This window comes from Kogia breviceps, chromosome 3 (assembly GCF_026419965.1).
Source record: "Kogia breviceps isolate mKogBre1 chromosome 3, mKogBre1 haplotype 1, whole genome shotgun sequence".
In the NCBI taxonomy this organism is placed as follows: domain Eukaryota; kingdom Metazoa; phylum Chordata; class Mammalia; order Artiodactyla; family Physeteridae; genus Kogia; species Kogia breviceps.
The window spans coordinates 157,233,058-157,256,658 of NC_081312.1; the positions used below are offsets into that span (position 1 = coordinate 157,233,058).

The 23,601-nt window shown below is 43.9% G+C and overlaps 2 protein-coding genes across 11 annotated transcripts in view; both read right to left on the reverse strand.

The window, feature by feature from the left end:
* Window positions 1-23,601, reverse strand: part of ENTREP2 (endosomal transmembrane epsin interactor 2) — a 424,627-nt gene that overhangs the window by 112,414 nt on the left and 288,612 nt on the right. For all 10 annotated transcript variants that reach the window (XM_067030097.1, XM_067030098.1, XM_067030100.1 and 7 more), the window contains exon 3: window positions 471-581. In XM_067030097.1, the coding sequence (XP_066886198.1) occupies window positions 471-581 (111 nt within the window). The remainder of the gene's footprint in view (window positions 1-470; window positions 582-23,601) is intronic.
* NSMCE3 (NSE3 homolog, SMC5-SMC6 complex component) lies at window positions 935-4,255 on the reverse strand. The gene has a single exon (XM_059056496.2). It carries the CDS (start codon window positions 4,137-4,139, stop codon window positions 3,300-3,302), a length of 840 nt encoding a protein of 279 aa, XP_058912479.1. The 5' UTR covers window positions 4,140-4,255; the 3' UTR covers window positions 935-3,299.

Consider the following 23,601-nt stretch of genomic DNA (forward strand, 5'->3'; position numbering starts at 1 on the left):
GATGGTTACATTCAACAAACCAAAATGACCCCTACCATGTCCATAGTACACCATCTATGGTTTTCCTAGATTGAAAAGATAGTTCTCTTTTTTAACTGAAAAATGAGAACTAAATTGTCTGGATGCACTCATTATCAAGCTTATATGTATCTCGGCACTTAAAATCGACTTACAAAATTGATTTTTAAAAATTCAGTGGAGACAAAAATCAATGCAACAAATATTAAAATAAAATCATTACTAAAGATATTTATTTTAAAATAGCATTACACTAATATACTATTAGTAACTGACTTATGAGTCGAACCAGTTTTAATTTGGGAGAATTTTTAAAAATGAATCAACGTTAATTCCTTAACACTAAAACATTAGAATAAATCAAAGGATACAATAAAATTATTTTTGAAATCACTTTCATTCAAAATCAAAGCCTATGCCCTTTATCAAAAGGTCTGCATTTCATTACTCACCAACTGACAGCCTTCTAGGGAGTTGACTAGCTGAGCGTTCTGACAGGAGAGAATTGAACCAGCCAAATTCAACATTACACATACTGCAGAGAGCAGCATGAAAAAGGTAATCTGGAAACAAACCAAACAAGAAATTGATTATTCACTTGGAGAGACTCGAAGGAAAAATTATTTGGCTTTCAAAAAGCTTTCAGATGATCCAGTAATTACATGAATAACATTTGTTTTCAAGGAAAGTATTATTAAAATTTCAAATTCATATTACCTTAAATCAAATAAAGAAGGTAAAGTCTCTGAAAAGCCATAGCCGGCAACCATGATTTTATTTGAAATATACTGTAAAATATTTTAGAAGCTAAACTTGAAAATACATGGATTCTACAGTCTCAAAATAGTATTATATATTCTCAGAAATAACAAGTAATAAATTACAAAAAAATCAAGTGAAAGAAGTTTATTTATTAGAATGCCTTTAAGTTTATTTCTTTTAATTTTTGTTATGGAAAATTTCATACATATGCAAAACCAGAGAAAACAGTATAACAACCCCGCATACCCATCTCCCAGCCTGTAAATGTACTCCATATTTATTGAAAAAAATCTGCATGTAAGTGGACCATGCTGTTCAAACCTGGGTTGTTCAAGGGTCAATTGTACATATTTTTCATATATTAAACATTATATTGTATTAACTAGACAATGGCACAATAGCCACAAACTCTTGACACCTCTGGGAAGGGTGAGAAGATACAAGGGCTTGATCTGGTTTGTAATGTTTTCTACTTTAAAATTTGAAACAAAACCAATCCACTGATGGTAAATTGTTAACATCTCTACAAGAAAAGTGTGGGGAAAACATGTGCCTCAGATATAACTGACACTGCATAGTACATAATATTTTCCGCCCTGTACAGATGAAAATCCCAGCATTAGAACACCCCTGAGGGGAAAGAGGTCATTGAGTAAGCAGAATGCTTAGCCAAAAGGTAATTCATACACTGAAATAAATGCAAACCAAGAAGAAATGCCTTTAAGGAACAACTATATTCACTGATAAAATAAATGCAAATTCCAGTTCAACAGAATAAAGTAAAACCCAGTCATCTAACCCATTGCTCCACACAACCACATACCCACCAGATTCTTCTAGATGACTCTAGTCCAGGGTTGATCAATCCACATTTTTCAAGTATTTATCTCATTTCATGATTAATTTGCAGTATCTCCCCCCCCCAACAATCATACTTATTCACCTGCTGAATAATTAACTGTTGAACCTCTGTATATAAAAGCATTTTGCCAGAGGCTATGGAGAAATAATACAGTGAAAGGCCACTATACCAGTTTTTCTTCAGGCTCATTTAATCCATATAACTATGATATAGTTATTGTTTTTCCCATTTACACATAAAGAAATTGAGAATGAGAGAGCTTAAAACCTATGCCAAATCACCATGTTGCAATAGCATGAGCCGTAATTTGAATTCAGTCTGTCAGACAACCTCGAAACCCCATACGCTATTCACTACACTACAGAGACCTCTCCAATCTGGGGTAGATCTTACTTTCTGCTCTTACTGTTTACATGGGCTCTACTCACCATATACCATGAGTTATGTTTTTCCATAAAATGATACAACAGTGTCAGACTAGAATAGTCATATTTTTGAACCAGTAATTCCAATTTGAGGTATGATTTAGAACAAGATAATGAAAGAAAACCTTAAAAAAAAATTTTAACTGCTCCAGACCAAGAATAAACACATTTTAAGGAACAAAGTAACAACTGAAATCCCCCACAGCCTCAGATTGTGCCAAGATCTCTAGGTATACTTCCCTATCTAATTATCACACTACCACACACAATAACATGCATCATCAACCCATTCTACAGGTGAGGAAAGGTCCGTATACAACCTAACCTGCTTAAATTCTGAGAGCCAGTTACCCAGAGGGAGGCTCTGAACACAGGTAGTCTGATTCTCAAGTAGGTATGGTTAATCATTAACACTTCTCTGTGACCCACAGAAAGAAATGTATTTTATATCATGATCCAATATGCACACACACATAAAAGTAGAGCAACTTCCACAAAACACTATTTACCTGAATGATACGTGGTAAAAATTATTTTTCTTTTTTTGTTAAGATGCTATTTTTCAGTCATGAAATCTCATGACTTACGGTTAAAATAAGTGCACAGTGCTTACCTGCTTCAAAAATACAGTGTTTATTATAACTATAGTAGCAAAAAAACCAAAAATCAAAAACAGAAAAAAAAGGAACTAAATAGTCAGCCACACAAAAAATTATCTGGAAAAAATACAATGCATACATTGCTTAGAATGACTCATAACACTTATACACATGGAAAATATATTTTTTAAATAGCTATGCTAAGATAGAGATATAGGCATTTACATTTTAGTTTTCAATTTACAGACTTTTCTTTTTCCTTACAGAGTTGAGTAGTCCAGAGGCCAGACAAGAGCCACTTCGTTTTATTTCCTTCGCATGAAAGCAGCTTACTGACGTGTTCTTTCTTTTAAATGTCTACTTCCATAACATGGTAGAAAACTTTCAATTAGCTTTATAAAGTTAGCAAGACTTTTATACCAATAAAAAAATACAGACAGTAAGACAAACCAAAACAAATCATCCTCTAATATTTTTATAAATGAAAATTCTGAACCAAAGTGACTTATAATATCACAAGAAGAAAAGATTGCAAACAATCCTAAAACTACTACACACATTTAAGGGTTACAGCAAAATGCTCCCTCCCACCCCCAGCCCTTCCCCGGGGTCTCTCCGAGTCTGTCTCAGGTTTCAAGAGGAAGGGGCTGGGGTTGGGGCCGCGCCCCCGGTCTGGGGTCTGGCCCTGGCCTCCTCCTCCGCCAAAGCCTCACAGTACTGCGCCGGCCAGTCCTTGGGATCCTGATTGTGGACTTTGGCCACGAACTTGAGCACCTTCATCTTGCTGGTCTCCAGGTTGGTGCGCGGGCCCCACTGGAGCTCGTAGTCCACGGGGTCCGTGTGAGGGATGCGCCGGTACTCCAAGTACCGTTGCCGCACGAAGTCCTCGGTGATGAGCTTCTTCGGATCCCCGAAGATGAGGTGCTTCTTGGTGGGGTGCACCCCGAGGCGCCGCAGAAAGTCCCAGACCTCGGTCTCCTTGATGCTGTTGCCCTTCATGAAGATAAGCCCCAGCACGATCATGAGCAGCCCGGTGGTGGGAGTGCCCTGGTCGCCGCGCATCTCCGCGTCCTCCTCCACCGGCTCCAGCGTGTTGACCAGGATGTAGGTGTTACTCCGGGGCTCCAGCTCCACCAGCCGGTACCCGAACACGTACTCCAGGCGCTCGGCCGCCCGCCGCAGCAGCTCCGGGAACACGTCCTTGTAGTCCCCGACCACGTGCCGCAGGATGTCGGTGCGACGGATCGGGATCTTCCTCTGGTCCTTAATCAGCAGGAACTGCACCAGCTCCGCCACCTTCAGCTCCAGCTGCTTCTGCGACCGCGGCCCCGGCGCGGGGGAAGCCTCGGCCAGCCGGCCGCCCTGAGACGCGGCGCCGCCCTGCCCGCGGGACGTGCTCGGGACCTCCTCGCCGCCGCTGCCCCGCTCGGCGTGGGTGCCGGCGCGGCCCCGGCTCTTCGGCTTCTGCGACATGCCGAGGCGGCGGAACCCGCGCTACGCGGACACCCAGTAACTAGCGGCTGCGGGAAGTGGGAACCTGCTCGCGGATCCTCCTGGCGGCCCTGGGCGGGGCCGGAGGGGGCGCGGTTGAGTCACAGAGGCTGCGCGCTGCGTCAGGGGGCTGCGCGATTGCGTCACGGAGGCTGCGCGCCACGTCATCGAGGCCGCGCCGTGTCTGGGGCTCGGTCTGGCTCGGCCGGCGGTTGCGCGGTGGCGGCGTCTCTGCGCAGCCCTGCGGGTCCCAGCCGTGTGTTTTATTAGAATTAAGTGTCGTCCTTACCAAACCATGAAGATAGAGAACAGGAAGCAAAGGTCCTGAGCGAGTGTGCGGCTCGGCTCAGGACCGCACAGCTCAGGCCAGATCCGTAGAAAGTGAGTATCGAGAGCTCTGAAATCGGGACTGTTTGTAGGTGGAGGAGACTCCCAGGAAGAATGTGGGAGAAAAATAAGGCGAAGAGCGTGGAAGGGAAGTAAAAGCACTTCTTTCCCCACAAAACTGGGCATAAAAAGGATAAAAGACCCTGAGGACTAGTTTGCCGTCGCCAGCCCCCCCCCCCCCATCCATTTTCCACCAGTTACTTTCTCTAAAGCCCCTGAGTCTGTTTAGAAAGAATGGTAAAGGCAGCCTTGCTTCGCAAGCAGGGCTTTCCCCATCTTTTCACCATTTTAGCATTGATGCTCTGCGCATAATAAACTCCAGCCGGACAGCGGCGTCGAAGCCATCCCAGAAAGCACATTTTAGTTAGGTCCGGTGAGTTTATCTTTTGGAAAGCACATGCTCATGGAAATTGCCTGGGCCCACACCACAATTTTAGCAGAAATGGCTAAGAGAACGCTACCAACAGAGAAACGTGCTCTCTCAAGAGATTACTGTTTAATTTTGGGCATCCCTGATCAAGAATTGCAATCGTGAATCTCTTATTAAACGTCTTAATATATCAGCCTTAGGACTCAATGAGAAAGAAATGAGAAATAAAAGAGAACCCAAGGGTATCATCCCTCATAATCTGTGACGTGCACTTTATATAAATATATATATATATATTTAAATTGTGCAACTCTAATAGCCAATGTGCGTCATTCCATTAACTCATACCATTTGCAGTCTGCTGCCATTACTTACACAGAGCTCAGCAAATGTGTTCTTTTTCTATTAACTTACTTGCAAAGAAGAAACTGAATTTACCTCTGTCTTTTTTTTTTTTTGCGGTACGCGGGCCTCTCACTGTTGTGGCCTCTCCCGTTGCGGAGCACACGCTCCAGACGCGCAGGCTCAGCGGCCATGGCTCACGGGCCCAGCTGCTCCACGGCATGTGGGATCTTCCCGGACTGGGGCACGAACCCGTGTCCCCTGCATCGGCAGGCGGACTCTCAACCACTGCGCCACCAGGGAAGCCCTCAGTTGGATTTTTTTTTAAAGAAATTGACAAGCTGATCTTAAAATTTATAGGAAAATTCAAGTACCTAGAGTAGCTAAAACTTTCTTGAAAAAGAACAAACTTGGAGGACTCACATTTCCTGATACCACAACTTACTGCAGCACAGAAATCAAAGCAGTGTGGTCCTGGCACAAGCATAGACATATTGCTATGGGCTGACTTGTGTTGTTATGCCTTCCCCCCACCCGCAAAGTTCATAAGTTTAACTCCTAGTACCCCAGAATGTGACTGAATTTGGAGATAAGGTCTTTAAATAGATTAAGTTAAAATGAGGCTGTTAAGTGGGTCTCTAATCCAGTAAGACCAGTGCTCTTATAAGGGCACTGTCCTTCATCCCTGGAAGAAACACCTGGGGTGTGTGCACACAGTAGAGGCCGTGTGAGAACACAGTGAAACGGCATCTGTCTGCAAGTTAAGGAGAGGCCTCAGGAGAAACCAAACTTGTCAACACTTTGATCTTGGACTTCTAGCCTCCAGAATTGTGAGGAAATAAACTTCTGTTGTTTAAGCTACCTAGTCTGTGGTATTTTGTTATGGGAGGCCTAGTAAACTAATACACATATAGAGTGATAGAACAGAATTGAGAATGCAGAAATAAATCCGTATATCCACGGTCAACAGGTTTTCAAAAGAGGGGCCATGATAATTCAATGGGGCAACAATAAACGGTGCTGGGATAATGGATTCCCACATGCAAAAGAATGAATTTGGGCCCTGACCTCAAACCATGTGCAACATTAACTCAAAGTGAAGCACAGGTCTAATGTAAAAACTAGAGCTATAAAGCTCTTAGAAAGAAACATAGTAAATTTTCATGACCTTGGGTTAGACAATGATCTTTTGGATAAGACTAAAAGCACAAGTGATAAACATGAAAATTGATAAATTTGACTTCATCAGTTAAAAACTTGTGTATCAGAGGCTACTCAAGGAAGTGAAAAGACAATTCACACAGTCTAGGAGAAATTATTTGCAAATTATATGCATCTGACATGGAATACATATACAGAATATATAAACAACTCTTGCAACTCAATAATAGACAAAAATCCAATTTAAAAAATGGGCCAAGAATTTAATAGACATGTCTCCCAAGATGTAAGAATGGCCAATCACATGAAAAGATGTTCACCAACATTAGTCATTAGGGAAATGCCAATCAAAACCATAATGATATAATACCTCCCACTCACCAGAATGGCTATAAACAAAAATACAGATGATATCAAGTGTAGACAAGGTTGTAGGGAAATTGGAAACCTCACGCCTTGCTGGTGGAATGTAAAATGGTACAGCTTCTGTGGAACACAGGTTTGTTGTGCCTCAATAAGTGACACAGAGAATTACTCTATGACCCAGCAGTTTCACTCCTAGATACAGACCCAAAAGAACTGGAAACAGTTGCCCAAACAGAAACTTGCATATGAATGTTCACAACAGAACTCTTCACAAGAGCAAAAAGGTAGAAACAACACAAATGTCCATGTACTGATGAATGGATAAACAAGGATAAAGGATAAAAGGTATACAATGGAATATATTTCAGCTATAAAAAAGAATGAAGTATTAGTACATGCTATAAGATGGATGAACTTCAAAAACATTATGCTAAGTGAAAGAAGCCACTCACAAAAGACCATGTTTGTATAATACTAACATGAACTGTCCAGAATAGGCAAATCCATGGAGCAAAAAGTAGATGAATGGTTGCCTAGGGCTGAAGTGGGTGAGGCATGGGGAGTGATAGCTAAAAGGTGTGGGATTTCCTTTGGGGTGATTGAAATGTCCTAAGAGTCTATTATGATGGATGCACAACTCTGTAAGTGTGCTAAAAACATTAGTTTGTGTACCTTAAGCAGGTGAACTTGATGGTATGTTAATTATGTCTCAATAAAGCTGTTTCAGAAAAGAAGAACTTGAAGGCCAGGCTTAAGAATCTCTAATAAGCTGCTCCTTCTGAAGTATAACGAGATGTAACAGAAAATAAGACTAAGACAACAGTCATGAGAACCATCCAATGGAGGCACTTGGGGCCCAGACTTTCTGAACCAAGAAGAAGAAGAAGAATTTTTAATTAAAAAGTTAAAGTGGAGGAGAGTCTGCCATTAAAATAATTATTTCCATCACTATCACAAAGCACGTTTGTTGCATTTTAGGTAACTAGTGAACATCATTCTGATTTATGGAAAGTAGTTTCATCCCTCTTCTGCCACCTCCAGTTCCTGAAAGAAGGCCTTTTACTGGTCAGGTCTCAGCCTCCTCACCTGCAGAAAGGCAGGGCTGAGTTAGACAAACTCTTTTGGTTGTAAATACTATTCATATATGAAATAATTCTAAGTAAAAAATCATACACACTTTGGCCTGAAAATAGAAGTCCCATCCTGAAAGTGACATATACAGAAATGCCTCGTTGCTCATTCCTTAGGTGTCCACATGCTGGAGCATCCTGAGTCCCCAGAGCATCTGCAGGCCATCAGCGGACTCCCTAACTCAGCTCTGGTTTCCTGTAAGTGACACAACTCTGTGACTCTAGGACTCACGGAGGTCTCCATCTAAAACATCTCTGAGGGAATGAGTCTTGAACAGTAGCAAAATACCTCCAGGAAACGGGGGCGCTGATTGTCCTGTAACAGAGACATCTGACAAAGGCAGGCTTCAGGGGCTGCATGAACAGCCCTGGCCCTAGGATAGTCTTGAGAGAAGGGCAAAATCAAAGGTCGTAAAATCAATTATGTATGCACTGTGATCCAGTGCTTTCAAAACTATACCTCCCCACTTACAAGCAAGTACCTGTTCTCTTAAAGAGATCTACCACATTAAAACATATCAACCTATACTGTGAAAATCGCTTCTGAATTAATCAGTGCAATATGCACAACTCGATCCAGGATGTTCACAAAATGCAAAATAAGTTAACATCTACAAAAGTATATATAGGTATGTTTATGATATGTGATTTAAAACTAAATTCTTCTCCCTTGTTTTACAGGCACATTAAAAACCACACACAACACTGAACTAAAGGCACTAGCTACTGAAATAAAAAGTAAATAAAACAATCCCCCCCCCCCCCCGCCAAAAGCTGTTCAAACACATAACAGTGAGGCAGGTCACACACAGCTAGTGTGCACATGTACTGCTGGTCTGGCTCACACCTGCCCACGGTCTCTCTTAGCCCGATGTTCTCCCTTCACTAAGCTGTGTCCCACTCACTGAATCGAATTTAGCTCCACAGCTTCTTCAGTGTGACAACTGAGAATCAGCTTATATAGCAGAAATATATAAGGATCATGAACCTTAGTAGAGTCTAGAAATGTGAGAATGATTCGTGTGAGGCATGTCACCTTATGGACCACGGGGTTCAGTGCACTCATTTGCTAACCAGACTTCCAAATGTACTTCTGGAAGCTGCCCATTTGGTGGAAAAGGATAAACTTAACTGCAGTATGGTCCTGCAACAATAGTTTCTTTAGTTAACACAGAAAGATTAATGTAATATCCCCAAATGTTTTTGAAACATTTTCAAAAACTAAGAACTTATGTAAAGTGTCTTTATAGCTGGAGGTAAACAAAGTCAGATACTTTGTCCTGTGTACATGGACAACCCTATCTCTCACCTGGACAAAAAATAAAGGTGTTGTAGACTAGTGATAATTGCCTTTCTTAGCATGGAAACTGCTCAAATGAGTAAACCCTGTGCTCAACCAGGACTCTTACTTGTGCTTGCTTTTCCCAGAGCACGAAGGACCTGTCTACTCTGATTCCCTGAAAACTTGTGAATTGGGTATGGCATACATGACAAGCCTGCTGGGTACAAAGCTGACGAGCTAGTTTGCTACACACTCCCTGGTTCTCTAAGAGGATACCCCAGAAACCTGACATGAAAGGAAACACCACCACCTCCATCCTTTCCTTGTATGTGCACAAGACATCTGGGCTGCTGTGGGGAGCTATCAGAAGCCTTGAACAGAGAAAAGAAGAAAGAATGGCATTCCAGGGAATAAACAAGCTTGATCTCAATCAGACAGAAGGAGGCACAAATAAGGCCTGGGGAAAGGAGGGGCAGAGGACAGGTAAGACGGAACGGACCATGTAATAGCAGGGAAAAAAGGCAACCTTATACATTTAAATTTGCTAATTTGAGAAGGTAAGACAAGGAAGAGCTAAAGCCCCATACACAGGTGAGCATCGCATGCACCTGGGAAGGAGGAAAGAGCAGGGGAACCCTGCCTGCTTAGGCATCTGGCCTAGCTGGCCTGGCCATGGCGTTGCTTCCAGCAACTGGGGAGCCTCTGTGGGAAGGAATTCCAAATGCACAAGAGGCCGAGGAGCTTAGTTTTCTGGAGGATTCCTGCCTCTTGAAGTTGGCAATTTCATCCCTTAATCTGGCTAGATAAAATAAACCAGGGCGTCTTTTTTTCTTGAGAAGCATGACTGTTGTTTTTTCACTCATGCAGATGTTATTAATCGCACAGTTGGAGAGATGTGGTGTGGGAAAAGCAAATGTGAGGTGATCGACTGCTTCCTGGGATCCAGTCAGTCATTACAAAGGTGCTTATGAAATCTTCTTAGGCTACTCGATTGTTTATAACTATCCAAGTGGTTCATGTTACTTACGCAACTTTTCTTTTCCTTTCACATTTACCTCTAAGCAAATTACCTAGTTTAGTGTGGTTATTATTCTGGACATTTAAAGAATGTATACTGGGAAATTTCACATAGTAATTAACGTGGATACATCTGTGATGCTTATGCTGAATCTTTTGACCGCAAGTGTAACTATTAAGTGCAACTTACAGAAATTCAGCCCTGCTCATTGCCCTTTAGTATTAATATCCCTTCACATTGTTACTTGAGTGATCCTATCAAGGATGATATTTTCTAAACTTATAAGTAAATTATACAACCCAAACAGCAAGTGACTGGTTTAGGAACGGACGTGTGACCCAGTTCTGATGAGATGAGATGTGAGCGTCCTGTGGAGGGGATCTGAGAAACGTTTGCTTGCCCTCAAAAAAGAGGTTTATGGGGAAAAAAAAGGTTCTTCCTGCACTAGACATTTTGCATCTGCGCGGAATGCCTCAAACAGTGGCAACCATCTCGTGGCCATGAGTAGGTCTGCGCCGACCTGTCACCACATTGAACCTGGCAGAATGGAAAGCTGGAAAGATTCTGGGTCCTTGATGACTGTGCCAGGCTGCCGGCCCAGCTGACTCTGGAGCAGCCCACCTCTAGCCTTGTCATTTAAGACAGTAACTTCCTCTGTTGTTTCCAGCTTTTGTGAATTGGGTTTTATATCACTCGCACCTAAAAGCAGCCCCAAAGCATCTCAACTGACCCCTGTAGATGAAGGGGTCCCAACAAGAGAACTGTATCAGCTGGTTGTCCACAGAGCTCCCCGGCCATGTGCCAACCCCTCCACCTGGCTCAGATCAGTAGACATTCGAACATTGGCTTGAGATGCTGCTGAAGTTCAGGTAGTGGAGCAAGATCACAGGTTGGTCGTTGGCCTCCCTCTGTGGCAAAGAGACATTTAGTTGTTATCTAGGCCTGGGAGGGGGTTTGCCCAGATATCTGAAGTCTGTAGGTCAAAAGCCTGTAACTTGTTTGGAAGTCCTGAAGGCGCCGCCTCATATTTCACGGGCATCATCCAAGCTTGCGGAACACCCAACCTCAGCCATGTTTCCTTGTGAGCACCACCGAGGACTTCACTCCCCCCGCACACTAGAGCCTCAGAGGGATCACAGGCGCCCACCTCCCTCCACAACTCCTCAATTCGCTCCTCCTCTCCAGCAAGGTCACTCATGGACTTGGCCTTTCAGGCACTCCCACGCTTTCCAGGGCCATCCTTCATGAGACCGAGTCTTCAGTTCCCTGTTACCTTCCTGGAGCTGGTCCCTGACCCCTGAGACCCCACTCTAGGCTACAACCTTAGTCTCCAGTTTTCTTGGAAGGAGAGGACGGGAAGTGACAAAGAGGAGCTCAGGAGAGCCAACCTGTGCTTGTTACCTGGATTCCTGCAGCACCCTCAGGCCTAGCCATGCTTCCTGCTTATAACTGATCATCATGTGATGATGACCAGGGCACAACTAAGCTTTGATAGCCCAGGCCAGCCGGCCACTAGTTCTCGCTCCTCCTGTGGCCACTCATGAGGCCCGGGGTGGGGCTGTGTCCGAGGCTGACCCACTACTGCTCCCCATGGCCTGTGGTAGAGGTGAGCCGAAGTTGGGGGGTCAGAGTCCAGCAAGATCCTATGGGCCAGAGGTCAGGTAGTCTGGAGAAAGGCTGCATCTCTGCAAGAGCCTGGAGTGAGGAGCAGCCTTCCCAGCCAGAGCAGGGTTAACCAGCTGACCCAGGGGACTTCCAGGGAGGAGAGAGGGGGCTGGTCTGGCCTACCTGAGGTGACAGTTCTGGGGGAGGGCAGCTGACCCCCTTGAAAGAGACGTTGCAAGGTGGGAGTGAAGACAACCCAGCTCTATGTGATTATGAAAACAGACACTATCCCCGCCCCCATCCCCCCGACCCCCACGCCCCCACCGTATCTAAAGCAAGACAGTGTACAAAGTCTGCCAGCCCCAGTGCCCCTTCCCCACGGAGGGAAAACGATCCCACCCTATCTGTCTCCATGTCTTCCTGTTAATCTACCACAGCCTTAAGGGGATTAAGGCCGTCATGGCCACCAGCTGGGCCCCAGCATTGAGGAAATTCCATATCCAACAAAATGATCAGGCAAAGCAAACTCCTAAGATGTACGATGGTTTGAAGGAAGGAGACAGCCAAATTCTAGAACAGATGGCTACCATGGAGCAGAACTAATGGAGGAAACAGAAATAGTCCATATAATAAAAACATAATGAGAACTCATAAGGAGATATTATTAGAGCACAATAAACTGCTTCTAGAACAGAATAATGCTTGAGTTTTTAATTTAAAACTTTAGTAGAGGCACTGTAAAAAGAATGTTCCCTGCAGAAAAGCAAATTACTATTTTAGGAGGCTCAAATGAAAGATGTGTCACACAATACAGAACAAAAAGTTAATGAAATAAAAATCACAAGCGAAATATCAAGATATGAAGGGTAAAAAGCAGGAGGCATAATATGTAAATAATTGAAGTTTGGGGAGGAAAAAAACAGGACAGAATAAGCAAAGAAACAATATCAAAGAAAAGGCAACTTGAGTTTTCAGATTGAAATTGTTCTGAAAAGGCAGACTTTAGATACATCCAGGCAAAATTTCTGAATTTCAAGAAGAGGCAAAATCCTACAAGTATGAAAACCATACTTACAAAAAGAACAAGCTGTTTCTAGAAATATATCAGTTTGTCATCACATTTCTCACTTGCAGTCTTGGAAACTAATAGATAATGGAATAACAGTTAGTGACTAGAGAAAAGAAGGAACTCTTCCAAGGATTCTCTACCAGCCAAAGTATGATCATGTCAGTACAAAGGAGGAGATTATCGGACATGCAGAGTGGGAAGCATGCTTCCCAGGGGGCCTCTCTGAGAACACTCCATCATACTAGCACCAAAGAACCCAACCAAACAAGGACCCATGGGAGGTGAAGACAGAGAGTAGTGAGCAGTTGTGAAAACATGTTTTGTAATATTTATTTTAAAACCTTTATGGACAACGATAATGTGAATGTAAATTATACCACGATTGTTCATAAGGATTCTTGAAATAGAAGAAGGAACATTTTGGTAAGAGCCTGGACCCAAACACTTTCAGCTCACCCCAGGAACAAGGAGAAGAGTGGGGAGATGGATTCTTCTCTGGGTGGGGTGAGGTCGTAAGGACACTAAGAAGATTTCGGTGGGAGGGTGTGCTGGTTATGAAGCTCTGATCTCTCAGCTCCAGACCTGCTGCTGGAGTGGGGTCTCTGTGAGCTCTGTTTCTCTTCTGTTAGGGTGGCTTCCTGTGGGTTCTTCCAGTGAGGGGCCATGAGGGGAGCCTGACAAGGGGGGCGGGGGAAGGATTTGCTTCTTCCCAATTGCTTGCTCTTCCTGTCAGTATAGTCCTAGCAGTACCCCTGCCCTGGCAGCAGCAATGCTTGCAGCCTCCACCCTCTCCCAGAGCCAGCTCACTGTGCTTTCGCAAAGGTGTGCACAAGAGCAGGGCACATCCCTGCAGACAGTAAAAGGATAACAACAGATATCCTTAATAATGATAATATAATAATATTATGTAATATTAATTATATTTATATAATTATTGTGTAATATTATATATATTATACATATTATAATATACAACGTTAATTATAATTGTGTAATATATATATTGTACATATTATAATAATATACAATGTTAATTATAATTATATAATATTATATAATAATAACAACATTATATGCAATGTTTGCCAATACCTTTGAAAACAGATGAACGGGGAAATTCCTAGAAAAACACAACCAAACAAAACTGACACAAAAACACACAAAGTTGGAATAGTTCTGGGAGCTACTGAATCTGTGATTTCAAACTTTCCCACAAAGAAAATCCCAGATCCAGGTGACTTCACTAGTGACTTCTACTAAACATTTAAAGAAGAAATAATACCAGTCTTAATACTTCCAGAAAAGAAAGAGAGGAACTACTCCCATTGTGTTTTATGAGGAAAGCATAAACTTAATATAAAAATCTGACAAGGACATTTTGAAAAATCAAGATGAAAGGCCATTCTCTCTCATAAAAGTATAATCAAAACCCCTGAACAAAAAAGTGACAAAGTCAAGAGATTCAACATGAGAAAGTTGAGTTCAATACAGGAAAGCAAGTTGGCTTAACATTAAGAAATCAATCAAGGTAATTCAGTATATTAAAAGAAAAAAGGAGATCTCTCATACGGTCATCTCAAAAGAGGATGAAAAGTCATAAGAGAAAATTCAATATCTATTAAAGATTTTTTTTTTAATCTGACCAAACAAGAACCTCAGCAATCTTGAAAAAGACAGGAACTTAAACAGTCACTACAATGTGCATTAGATATCACACTTTATTGTGAAATATTGAAAATGTTTGCTCTGAGATGAGGAATAAAACAAGGAAACCTGCTATCATCATGTCTGTTCGTCACTTACTGGAGGTCCCAGTCAGTGCAATTAAAAAAAAAAGAAAAGAAAAGTTTTAAAGATTGGAAAGAAAAATAATTGTCTTTTTTTTCAAAAGTCACAATTACACAGGTAGAAAATTCAAAAGAATGTACAGATGAATCATTAGAATTAATACGTGAATTCATCAAAGTGGTCGTATGTAAGGTCAATGTACATAAATCAATTTTAGTTTTATTTTTCAGTGACAAACAGAAAGTGGAATTAAAATATACCATACGTGATACATTTTCCCAAAGATGGATGTAACAGGATCTCCCATCCCACATGCCCTTTTGTCCTGTAACAGGGTGGCTGCTCTTCCCTCAAGAAGATGAGAATGATTTCTCCATCCCCACAACTGTGGACTAACTTTGTGACCCTCTTTGAGCAGCGAATGTGGCAGAGGTGACACCAGGTGGGTTTTGGAGCCCAGGCCCAGAGAGGCTGTACCTTCTGCTTCTCTCCTCTGGGAGCACCCCCTCTCATAGTGCTCTCCGTGGCATGTACCACTGAGGATGACAGGGGAGGCCCAGCTCCAGCCTGCAGCCAAGTTCTGAATATGTAAGTGAGGCCGTTTGGACCAGCAGGGCTCTCCCACCCATTATCTGACCACAGTCACAGGATGGACTCCAAGCAAGACCAGCAGAAGTAATACCTATAGAGTCATCAGGAATAATAAACTTGCTGCTCTAAGCTATCACACTTTGAGGCAACTTGTGGCACAGCACTAGGTAACTAAAACACAATGCACACCACCACCAAAAAATTATATAGAGAGATGTACATTAAATTTATATCTAATGAGAGATATACAGTGCCTCTATTCAGAAAATTATAAAACATTATTGAGAGAAATTAAAGATGAATAAATAAATATTCATAGCTTGGAAGACACACCATGGTAAAGATGGCAGTTATCTCCACATTGATTCCATAGATTCAATATAATCCCATCAACAATTCCAACAGGGTTTCCATGTAGAATTTGACACACTGACCATAAAACTTATGTGTGAATGCGAAGGGCCATGAATAGCCAAACAATCTTGAAGAAAGACAAAGTACTGTCTTCATTGGATGCCAAGATTTAATTATAAATTTATAGTGATTAAGAAAACTTGGTATTGATGCAAATACAGACTAAAACACCAAGAGATGAAACAGAGAATCCAGAAAGTGACCCAAGGATACAAGAACACTTCCTTGTCACAAAGATGACATTGTGCCACAGAATGGCCTGGGTCAACTGGATATTCACATGGAAAAATGATACTACACTGTTTGATTATAAAAGTCAACTCTTGGTAAATTATAGCAAAAAATACAAAAGGGAAAATAATAAAGCTGTTTGAAGATAACATAGGAGAAAATCTTTGTGACCTTGAAGTAGGAAAACTTTATCAAGATACCACAAAGACTATCAAGAGATGAAAAGGCAAGTCCCTGAGTGCAAGAAGATACATATGTGTTATATCTCTGTGTGTGTGCATATGGCTGTATGTGTTATATGTGTATGTATACATATGTATACGTATATACCCGTCTGACAAATCACAAATAACTTGACAAAAGGCTCATTTCCAGAATATATAAAGAACTCTTTACAACAAATAAGAAAAATACATACAACACAATGGAAAATGGGCAAGAGCTTTCATAGGTGCTTCACAAGCAAGGCTATTCAGGTGTCTAATAAACATATGAAAAGGTACTCAGCCTCATCAATCATCAAGGAGATGCAAAGTAAACCGTAATGAGATACCGTATGGCTAAAATAAAGATGACTGGCAGTACCACATATTGGTGATAATGAGGAAAAACAGAGCACTTACATTCTGCTGGGGATAATGTAAAATGGAGCAACCCCTGTGGAAAACTATTTGGCATCATCTCCTGAAGTTGAACCCGTGCACCCCAGAATTTCTCTCCTAGGTAATACACCAAAAGATATCTAAGTCAACATTCATAGCAGCATTATTTGCAGTGGTCACCAATTTGAAATAATCCAGGTGTCCATCAACAAGAAAATTCATCATAAAATGTGGGGACATAAGTACAATGGACTACTGCACAGCAAGGAGAATTAGGGAACTACCCCTAAATGCAGCAACATGATGAATCTCACTCCTTCACTGCTTCTCTGGATTCCACCCTGGGCTCCAGGGCACAGGTACCAGACCCTCCTAAAATCCCCTCCTCTGCTCAGCAGCGCCCCTGCCCTCCTTCGGGTAAAAGCCAGTCTTTAAAATCATCCACAGAGACTGTAATGGTGGTGCAGTGGTTAAGAATCCACCTGCCAATGAAGGGTACATGGGTTCGAGCCGTGGTCCGGGAAGATCCCACATGCTGCGGAGCAACTAAGCCCGTGTGCCACAACTACTGAGTCTGCGCTCTAGAGCCTGCGAGCCACAACTACTGAGCCCGCGCACCTAGAGCCCGTGCTCCGCAACAAGAGAAGCCACCGCAATGAGAAGCCCACGCACCACAACGAACAGTAGCCCCCGCTCGCCGCAACTAGAGAAAGCCTGCGTGCAGCAACAAAGACCCAATGCAGCCAAAAATAAAATAAATTAATTTTTAAAAAATCATCCACCGTCTCCCCCCGAGGCAGGCTCCATCCCACCCGTGCCCTCACGCGCTCCCCTCCAGCCACACGTCTCCCTGCTGTCCTTGGAGTGAGCCAGGCACCTGGCCACCCCCTCTGCCTGGGCTGTCCTTTCTCCCCAGTGCTCACAGGGCTCTCCCCTCACCTCCCTTAAGTCTCCAGAAACAAGAGATCCCCTCGCATCCCCCTGTTCAACAGCCCCCGAGGCCTCATACTCCCTCCGTCTGTCCTGGTTTTCTTTTTTCACTGGACCACTTACCTGCATATATGATATATGATTTATCTACCCATTTCGCTACCTCCCTGAACTAGAATAAAGCTTCCCGAGAATGGGAATTGTGTCTATTTGGTCCTTATCCTATTCCCCAGCATCCAGAACACTTCCTGGAACACAGAAGGCACTCAATAAAATCCTGTTAAAGAGTGACCCCAGGAGAGGCCCTGAAGTGTGGACTGATGCTTCCAGTGCTTAGGTGGAGCCTGTCTACCAGCTGGCCTCGTGGGGTGGGGGGGTGGTTTCTCCTTCTTCCCCAGACCGGGGATTTTCCCCCTTGGGCCATGGATTTCTACGGGAAGGAATCAACCAGCCTGACGGTGGTCGTGACCAGCAGCCCACGCCCTTCTCTCCCAGCTCTCACCTGACCCACGAGGCAGACAGTTGGTGCTCACAGACTGTGCGTGGGCTCCTAAGCTCTGGCCTCCCTTGCAGATGGGACGGGCCGTGTGGCCACGTCTGGTAAATGGACGTGTGAGCAGTAGGGTTGGGGCACCTCTTCTCTGAGGCACTTAGCGGCCAAGGGGCCTCCCCCCATCTCTTTCTTCTCCCTGGACAGCTATCTGGGGGCCATGGGTAAGACGATGGTGCCACAAAAAGATGCAGTCTCAGCACCTCCCCAGCCTCGCAGAAGACAGCCCCCTGCAAAGAGCTCTCAGCCCAGATGAGGCATTTTGTGTCCTTGGCTTTGTTGAGCCATTGAAGTTTCAAGTTTGTTGTTGTTGTTGTTATAGCAGCAGAGACCTTCCAATCCTGACTCTTCTCTGTAAGGCCTCGCCCTCTTGCCTTCGCTGCACCCAGCATCCCTCCTGGTCCCTCTGGTTCAACCTCTGTCTGCTCTTAGGGTCGGAGGGAGATAATTTCAGAGCTGCAGAGTCTCGGCGGGGGACTTCAGGGGGTTTAACCGCCCATAAACACAGACTAAACACAGTCCTCTAGTCTGCCCCATGGCATCCCTGCCTTCAGAGACACCTCCAATTCCTGAGACTTTCCTGGGCATAATGTACAAGTCAGCTTGTTTCTTTCCGGCTCCACCCTGCACCCCAGAGCTCGGCAGAGCAGAGGAAGGGAAACCCAAGCCAGTCACCATGCAGCAAATGACACGCTGCCCATCTTCCCAAAAGGCTGCTGGAGTTTCCTGTCCATTTCCTCTTTGTAAGTTTGAGTGCTTTAAAAAAATTATTCCTTTATTTTCATTTTACTGGTATTTCAGGAATACTGAGGAATAATAAATATTTATTGAATATTTATTCACTTGGAGTATTTATTGTAGTCATTGCTAATAATAACAAAACATATAGGTTTACATAGAGTTGGGGTTATTTTTCCCCAAAAGTTCAAAGTACATTTAGAATATCAGCTAAGGGGCTTCCCTGGTGGCGCAGTGGTTGACAGTCTGGTCTGCCTGCTGATGCAGGGGACACGGGTTCGAGCCCCGATCTGGGAGGATCCCACATGCCGCGGAGCAACTGGGCCCGTGAGCCACAACTACTGAGCCGGCGCGTCTGGAGCCTGTGCTCCGCAACAAGAGGCCGCGATAGTGTGAGGCCCGCACACCGCGATGAAGAGTGGCCCCCGCTCGCCGCAACTGGAGAAAGCCCTCGCACAGAAACGAAGACCCAACACAGCCAAAAAATAAATAAATAAATAATTTTTAAAAAAAAATTTAAAAAAGAAAAAAAAATAGAATATCAGCTAAAAGAACAAAAGGAAAATGTTATTATTACCATTTTAAAACTGGATAGAGTGATGCCCTGTGAGACCTTAGAAACTGTCCACCATCTAAGCTGGGACACAATTTAAGCTCTCACCTCAGGATCTTCTGATTTTCTGCTAGTGGATACTACCTTGAGTGCTGTAATTGTATACCATTTCCTCACCTTTAGTAAAAAGTCCATCTGTATAACTCAAAGAACACTTGGCTGAGACCTGTCACTTAGTGTAATTTCGCCAGTACATTCAGGATCTTAACAAATCATTTAACCAATTTATGAATTCCAGGCATCACAGGCTTTGGTTCATAATTTCATATATGACTGTTAATATGATTATTTTACAAAACACAAAAATGTATAATAACATAATGGAGAGAGAGATCTAGGCATTGGACAATGCAGAGGTTCACCATTTTGTAGCTGGACATGCTGGTTTGAAAAGGAACAGGGCTGGGGGGACAACTGCTTCTTTCATTTCTCACATCTCACTTCTGTACTCTCTAGAAAACATAATCATAAAGACTGCCTGATGCAGGTCTAAGATACTTGCCCTGGAGAGCAAGATTAGTATTTGGAACCCGGTGACGATACTCTCCCCTGGGAGACGCTCACAGATAGACCTGCCTGTGTGGCCACGTGTCAATGGTGCTGTCACACAGACACCAGCAGGCTGGGTCCACAGGGCTCACAGCACAACCATCAACGCTTATCTGATGCTTCTTCTGGATTAAGCTCCTCACGGGGGACAAAACGACTGAGGAGGATAGAAAACGGCTTTGAAGGTCGGTAGGTCTTTGGCTGTGGGTGATAGAAACCCATCTCTGTCCTTGTCTTTCCTCCCTCCCCACGGCACAGCCCTCCTCACACACTGGGCAGCAGGCGAACGGGCAGCACTGAGCTCTGCCCTCGGTGAGGGGCTGACTGCGGGCCACTGAGCAAGTCCACATGTCCGGGGAGTGGAATTCTTGCTGGGGCTGGGGGGAGGTGCCCAGGAAAGAGGTGTTGGGCCCAGGATCCCAATGTTCCCTACAGCCTGACCTCCACCCCTCAATATGGTCGCAGGGGGTCTGCTCAGGGCAGGCAGCAACAGCTCTGGCCTCTCGGACCATGCCCAGAGCCCCAGAGGATGTGCTGAATCCCATCAGCGTGAGAGCCTTCTGGCGGGAGAGTCCAGGCAAGGAGACCAGAGCCCAGAGCTTCAGGAGCAAGAGCTAGGGACCTGGAATGAGAAGAGAGATGGAAACAGGAAGGGGAGAGCCGGGCTGGCAATCCTGGAAGCAGGCTATGAGTGGCGAGCAGGGTTCATGTAGCCGCCAGGGCCCCGAATCAACCAACCCTGCCTGCGCCACAGCCCACTGTGTAGGGGGCAGGAGGGAGCCCAGGCCAGAACCGCCTTGTCCTGCTGAGGCTGCAGGTCAGCGGTAGGGAAGCAGCTGCCCTGGGCGCCCACGGAGGGGAAGCAAAAGAACACGAGTCTCTTCTGACGCGGGGACCAAGTTCATGTACTTGAACTTATTCGATTGACAAATAACGAGGCAGTTCACAGGATGCTTCCCAGAGGCAGGTCCAGTCAGTGTTACCTGTTACCTGGGAAACTGAATAGCCACATGTAAACAATGAGGGCCAAATCTTAGAAACAAAAGTTCCCAAAGTACAAAATTATATCAAACTGTTGTGACTTTCTGAAAAGGGTTTCAGCAAAGCAGTTAATGGAAAGCATGATGCTTTCTTCCCGGGGAGATTGAATGTGTCTTATTTATAATCACCCAGAAAACCACAAAGGTGCAGGGCCTTCATACTCTGGAGGCCCAGGTCAGAACTGCTGAGGGAGGATTCCTACCCTGGGGGAGAGGCGGGCTCAGTACTGCTGCAGCCCCCAGAGCTGGCCGCTCTCCCTCCGCTACAGGTGGGGGGATATGGGGTGCCAGCCAGGTTGGGGGGTGGTGCATGGGCCCCCGGAAGGGAGGAGAGAGGGCAGCAGTGGCAAGGCCAGGACGTGAAGATCCTCAGACTGGATTTCATTACAAAAGCAATGAAAGAGCAAGAAAATCAAGACAGCACGTGGCTAGTGCACTCATTCTGCCTTCTTGGGGAACTTTTATTTCCAAGATTTGACCCTCATTGTTTACATGTGGCAACTAAGCCATGAAAGTTCTGCTGAAAAAGCCGGTCTCTATCTGGCCTGAAATGTCAGATCCCTTGAAACGTTAAGGGGAGTCACCTGAGGACAAAGGGGAGCGAGGCGCCGCTGGGATGGGGTGTGGAGAGCAGCCTCCCCAAGGTGGGGGCGGGGGCGGGGGCGGGGGTGTGCGCTCTGCATCCCGCTCCCACCTGGTGTCCTCAGAAGGTGACATCCCGGGGGGACAGCCTTAAGGAAGGGGCAGTCACACACACGAGGGGCTCCCTGAAGCCCACCCAGAGCCCAGGCTGACAGAGGGTTAGCTCCCGACCACAGCGCCTCCTGGTGGGAGAAACAGAGGCTGGTGCTGAGGTCCACCTGCAGGTGAACGTGCCGGAGCCAGGATTAATTTGAATTAAAAAAAAAAAAGGGGCTTCCCTGGTGGCGCAGTGGTTGAGAATCCGCCTGCCGATGCAGGAGACACGGGTTCGTGCCCTGGTCCGGGAAGATCCCACATGCCGCGGAGCGACTAAGCCCCCTGTGTTCACTGCAGCTTTATTTCCAATAGCCAAGACATGGAAATGACCTAAGAGTCCATTGATGGATGAATGGATAAAGAAATAAACATACAAATAGGGAACATCCCAAGACAGAACGTTCCAGAATTAACAAGGCATACAAACTGCTCAAAGATTCCAAAACCTTTCTTCTTTCTTGTGGGCAACACCCCTATTTGCACCAACTCCCTTCTCCCATTTTCCGTGAAAGGCGCTGAAATGCTTGGTAGGAAAAAAATGGGACATAATTATTTTGGGCAGGATAGGGTTATAAATATGCCCATTCTGAAGCTATTGTGAGAGCTATTCATTAACTTCTCATTCATTTGAAAATGTAATATGAAGTAGTCTAGCTGTTCATGGGCTTAAACTTTATCAACTTCCCGTAGAATATATTCCTACTTGCCTTCAGGGTAAGTGAACTGTGTATGTTTGTTAAAGCACTAGAACTTGCCATTCCCTGAGCCAGCATCACCTTACTTTAAAAAGTCTGTGAATGGGGACTTTGTATCTCAAATACTAATGAAAAGATGGATGAAAAGCTCATAATGAAAAATTTAATAGTTTTTTTTGTCTTGGTAATCAAATGCATTTCTTAGTAATCAAATGACTTCTCAATTTAAAAAAAAACTGTTTTTGTCTTTTCACTTTTCTTATTGAAAAAGAAGCCTCCAGCAAACCAGATACTTACAGTGTGAAGATGAAGAGAGAAAACAGGCTACAAACTGAGCAAAAATCAAAAATGAAGAAGCACAGGGAAAACAGATATAGGTTTACAGCTTAAACACACAAAGTTAAACAAAGATCCCAGGGTTTCAAAAATTGTCCTTCCATGGGGATCCCCAAAGCTCTGGGGTTCAACTGACGATCACGCCACCATTGAGTCCAGGGCAACACATGGGGCCACATGCTCAGACATAAAACTTAATATACAGTTTTTAATACTTTACCCATTTGCTAATAAGAATTTTTCTGTCAATCTGTTATACTGTAAATTAAAGTAAAATTACAGGAAAGCAGGAGAAACAAAGTGCTCTGATCATCTGAAATTTTTGTTGCTGAAAATCTTAAGAGATATAAGTAAAAGTTTTTCTGGCTTAGCAAACAGAAAATACTGAACACCATCTAATCTTTATTTTATGAATCAAGACCTTTCCGTGCTTCGAGGAAGTCCCTAAAGATTAGCACTGCCTTCCTTGAATTTTGCTAAATAAAATTGCCTTTATTTAAAAATTTTATAGCAATTGTTTATTCTTTTAGAGGCAAGTACTGCAAAGAAAAATTCCTTTAAGTAGCCCATAATCTTACCACAAAAAAAAAAACCTTCTGAGGTTTTAAAAGAAAAATATGAGTAGCATGGTCAGAAACTTCAAACTGCAGAAAAATACTAAATGAAAAGATAAGGTCTCCTGTATTACCTGTATTCTAATCACTCTCCCTAAAACTTCCATTATGAACAGTATCTTTTGACTCTTTCCAGAAAACACTGACGATTGTGTGTCTACACATATTCATCTATACAGAAGTTATGTTTAAATGGACAGAAAAGGGACATACTGTATTCTGCCTTGCACCTTGCTTCTTTCTCATAATAAATGTTGGTTATTGTTCACACTAACACATAGAGTT

Excerpts from the sequence above, each read along its gene's own strand:
- NSMCE3 (XM_059056496.2), bottom strand. The coding sequence starts at position 4,139 with ATGTCGCAGAAGCCGAAGAGCCGGGGCCGCGCCGGCACCCACGCCGAG.